The sequence below is a fragment of the Chinchilla lanigera genome, unplaced genomic scaffold (assembly GCF_000276665.1).
Source record: "Chinchilla lanigera isolate Chin_1 unplaced genomic scaffold, ChiLan1.0 scaffold00011, whole genome shotgun sequence".
NCBI lineage: Eukaryota > Metazoa > Chordata > Mammalia > Rodentia > Chinchillidae > Chinchilla > Chinchilla lanigera.
Genome location: NW_004955412.1, coordinates 23,778,493 through 23,782,443, shown reverse-complemented (window position 1 = coordinate 23,782,443; position 3,951 = coordinate 23,778,493). Strand labels below are relative to the sequence as shown.

Sequence of the window (3,951 nt, the reverse complement as noted above, 5' to 3'; positions counted from 1 at the left end):
AGACTGGGAGTTTCTATAATACATCAAAAGATAAAATAATATTTATTAATATTTACATTAGTAGGAAACTGTAGACTACTTCTATCTAATTTTTTATGCAAAAGCTTGCATTTAACAATATCTTAAGATATTTGTGATTGCAAGATGCCCAGAAAATTTATATACTTGATTTTGATAAAGTATATTACTCAGACTTATCTGAATTGGGCATTTCTGAACTTGTTGGGGACCTGTAACTAATGATATAACTGTAATTGAATGATACTGAGATTTGTTCTATTTTAGTGGATATACCTACATATTCCTTCATTCCTTTTAATTTTACATACAAATCCTTTGGTACACTTGGATATTTGAATAATATTTTTGAAATGTTATCTTAAAATTTACTGATGAGTCTAGTTTAGCTCACTTTAAGAGAATCTGAAGTGTTCATATTTATTTCTGGATAACTTCAAGGTTTTTGTTATGCTAAGGAAGAGCAGAGATAGCTTAGGAAGTCAAAAGATCCAATAAGAAACTGAAGGTTTTATTGTCTAGTTATTTATTAGCCCAAAATTCTAACTGATTTGGAAATAAATAGCTAAAAATATTTTCTTGCTGGAAGGCGGAGAATGGCACCATAATCTGACGGGCCTCTATTAGGTCCTGTCCACCGTGCTTGAGTGATGGTACCAGGTTCTCATTCGCAATGCAGACAAGGTGGCTGGAGTTTCTTTCCTGCATGTGTCTTTGGAGCATTTCTGATCTCCTACCAAGTGCTGTCTAGACAATATGAAGAACTTTGAAAGCAGCCACAGCCTGTTTTTCCCGCTCGTGTCTGCTCTGCAGGATCTCTAGCAGGGAGATTTCAGGTAAACTTTCTTCTTTCCCACTGTAGGTAGCATTCTTTTCCCCCTTTGATGTTTGGTCAGTCAGACTTGATTGTTTTGGTTTGGGGATGGTCTTTGCATATTCCAAAGCCTAGAAACATAAAGATAAAATTTTATTTAAAATAGGAAGGAAGCCCTAAATTCCTTAAATTAAAGCTAGTCTGTATGTTTATTTACAACACAAATGGAGACATTAATTGCTACAATATGAGTAGAAATGGAGATCAGATAGAAACTACGAACAGTGCAATATAACACCCAATTTAAGCAAAATAAATTAGCCACAAAACCCTATATTGTGGGGAGGAAAAGACTTGGAGAAGGATGCATATAGTTGTGCCCTTTGGATATTCTCTTCATAAAACTGAATTTTGCCATATTTAAAAACATATTTCTTATGTGTTTGATATACTTACTTCCTTGCACTTTTATTAAAATCAAACTTCTATTAGGGAGTTATTAGTAGCACTTGCTACCCAAAGAAGATGCTATAGTTTGAGACCAAAGGCATCAATGTGTTGATGTAAAATTGACCTCCCCTGTATACTGTTCTTATTCCTAGACTCTCAGAACTCCAGAAAATATTAAAGATTCAATTTTTTTCTTTAGTGTATCAATAGAAACCTAAAGCTTTCTGCCTGATATCAGTTCTTAAAGGTGTGATAAAAATGAAATCACTAGAGCTGGAGGTATAGCTCAGTGTAGCATTGTCACTTAGCATGTGCAAAGCCTTAGATTTGATCTACAGCACCACACACACACACAAGGGAGAGACAGAAGCAAGGAGAGACAGACAGACAGACAGAGGCAGAGAGACAGATACAGACAGACAGACAAAGACAGAGAAGGGTAAGAGGAGAAAGATCACCTAGTATAATGTCTAAATCTTCCTTTGTATTGGTTTTGTATTATAATCAGAGTTTACTGACAGCTGAGATGGGAATGAATAGCATGTTTAGGTCCTAGAAGGGGAAAAATTCTAAAACATATGAAAAAAACTCCCAATATCTCACTGTGTGTAGATGAAATCTATAGGAACCCCTAATTATAGATTTATGACCTTGAAGCTCTTCATGAAAATATAATGGACTGGAGAAAAGAAGAAAAAGTGGCACCATGGAAACTCAATTAAGAGGATTGGGGCCTTCAAGGTCTGAGGAAAAAGGCAATAAATAGAAAATACGATGGTCTCTGAAAGAGAACATGAAGTACACATTCCTGAAGGCACCAAAGGATCTCCTGTCCTTCCTGGGACTGTCTCCATCAATGGAGGCAGAGATTTGCGCTGCAAAGCTCTGTGTCTCTACAGTACATACTTCATTTACATCGCAGCCCTTGGTTGGATGACATCTGAGTGGGAGAATGTTCTGTATTCCTTGAAATCATTTTTCTTTGCTGAAGGAAAACATATATTACAATCCCCATGGAAAACCATAGGGTAAAGAACTTAAAAGAAGAAATGAAGGGTTTTTCTTTGACATTAAAGAGCAAGACACTAATCTCCATGAAACCTACTTCATGACTGAGAATGAAATGATAGTCAATCAGGATGGCTATTTTCTTCTAAGAAATCACCTTCCTCCTTCTGTTCATATGTGGCAAATTTAAAATTGTGCACTTGGAAGAACTAACATGGAAAGAATGAACTTCAGGAAAATAACAAGTCTCATCTTACAGCACTGTGTGTGTGTGCTGCAGTTACACGAGTATCTGTGGATAGGCAGCTGCGGGAATGACAGTTACTAGAACATTTCCCGTGTTCCAGACATGTGGGCAATCTTTTTAAAATTAAGCAGGAACAAATATCCCCTTCTAATTCTGATTTTTAAAGTGCCTTGATGAGAATTTCTTACCTTCTGTCGAGGAATGACTGGTTTATTTTCAGTTTTTGCTGTTTGTGGTTTGGACAGAACGGAGAATGTCTTCATGTTGTACTCTTTAACTTGTTTTGCGTATTCCTTTTGCTGTTTTAATTTCTGCATCTGTTCAGAGAAACAAAGTTATAATGAATCGCAGGTTCTACTAGCTCTCTCTGCTGTGTTTAAAGTGACAATAGTTTTCGCAGGCCAGGGACTGCGTCAGCAGCACAGGAGAAGTGGATTACTATGTGTAAGGTCACGGCAATGAACTTGTTAAGTTAGTGTTTCCATGCGAGTCTCAGCAATGAGGAACATCATTGCAATCCTACAGCCAGGTCTCCCTAACAGTGGCGAATCACTTCAGTCCCTTCTTTGTTGCATTTACCCAATTTATTTTCATGTTTGCTTCCAACTTTAAACTATACTGTCTTTTTATGCCTGAGTGCAATTGCAGTTAAAACGCACTAAATGAATATCTCTTCACAGGAGAAAAGAGAATAAAGTGGATGCACTTCTCAAGGGTTGGGGAACTCGAGCCTAAGTGTCTTCTTTGTAGCCACTCTTCAAAATTATCAAGACTACTCTGTCAGGAAAGACCAATGACCCCATAACACACACGCATCCATTTTCACATACATGTGACCCGCTTTTCCATGCAGGTCTTCAAAGATAACTGAAGGGTGGTGCCTAAAACGACACTGGCTAATATTTTTATTTTGCAGTGAAAAAGAGGGGCTGGGCCTCTGTTCCATTTCCAGGGCTATTTTCAAGGGTCCCTATTCAGTGTGAGACATTTGTGTTGGGCTTGATTTGGGGGAGCACCTCTACACCGTTTTGCTAAAGGGCAGATGGGCCAGGTCAAGCGTGAAAGCACAGTTTATGCACATCTCACTCACTTTGTCTCTGATGGACTCAAAGTCAGGTCCCAGGCCTCCAAGTCTCACGTCTTTTTTTTGATAACCTTTCAGCTTGGAACTCTGAAAATACAACCACAGAAACAGTTTCTTTTAAGAACACATGTCCCTTCCCTCTCAAATAGTCACAGCTGTATAAGGAGAGGAGGAGGACGGTGAACGGAAACCCATGCAGAGGTCAGAGAATGGGAGCATATCCTGACAATTCTTCCATTTCGATGGTAATATTGGTAATAGTCTCTTTGGTAATGTGCAGCTGACTAGCTAACATGTTTCAACTTTTCCATTTCTATAATTCTCATATAT

The 3,951-nt window shown here is 37.9% G+C and overlaps 1 protein-coding gene across 1 annotated transcript in view; it reads right to left on the bottom strand.

Moving 5' to 3' along the window:
• Positions 1-508: 508 nt before the first annotated feature.
• Positions 509-3,951, bottom strand: part of LOC102018580 (chromosome unknown open reading frame, human C11orf63) — a 60,298-nt gene continuing 56,855 nt past the window's right edge. The window contains exons 7-9 of the mRNA XM_005378369.2: positions 3,628-3,708; positions 2,726-2,854; positions 509-963 (exon numbers count right to left, since the gene is read on the bottom strand). Of these exons, the coding sequence (XP_005378426.1) occupies positions 766-963; positions 2,726-2,854; positions 3,628-3,708 (408 nt within the window). The 3' untranslated portion in view covers positions 509-765. The remainder of the gene's footprint in view (positions 964-2,725; positions 2,855-3,627; positions 3,709-3,951) is intronic.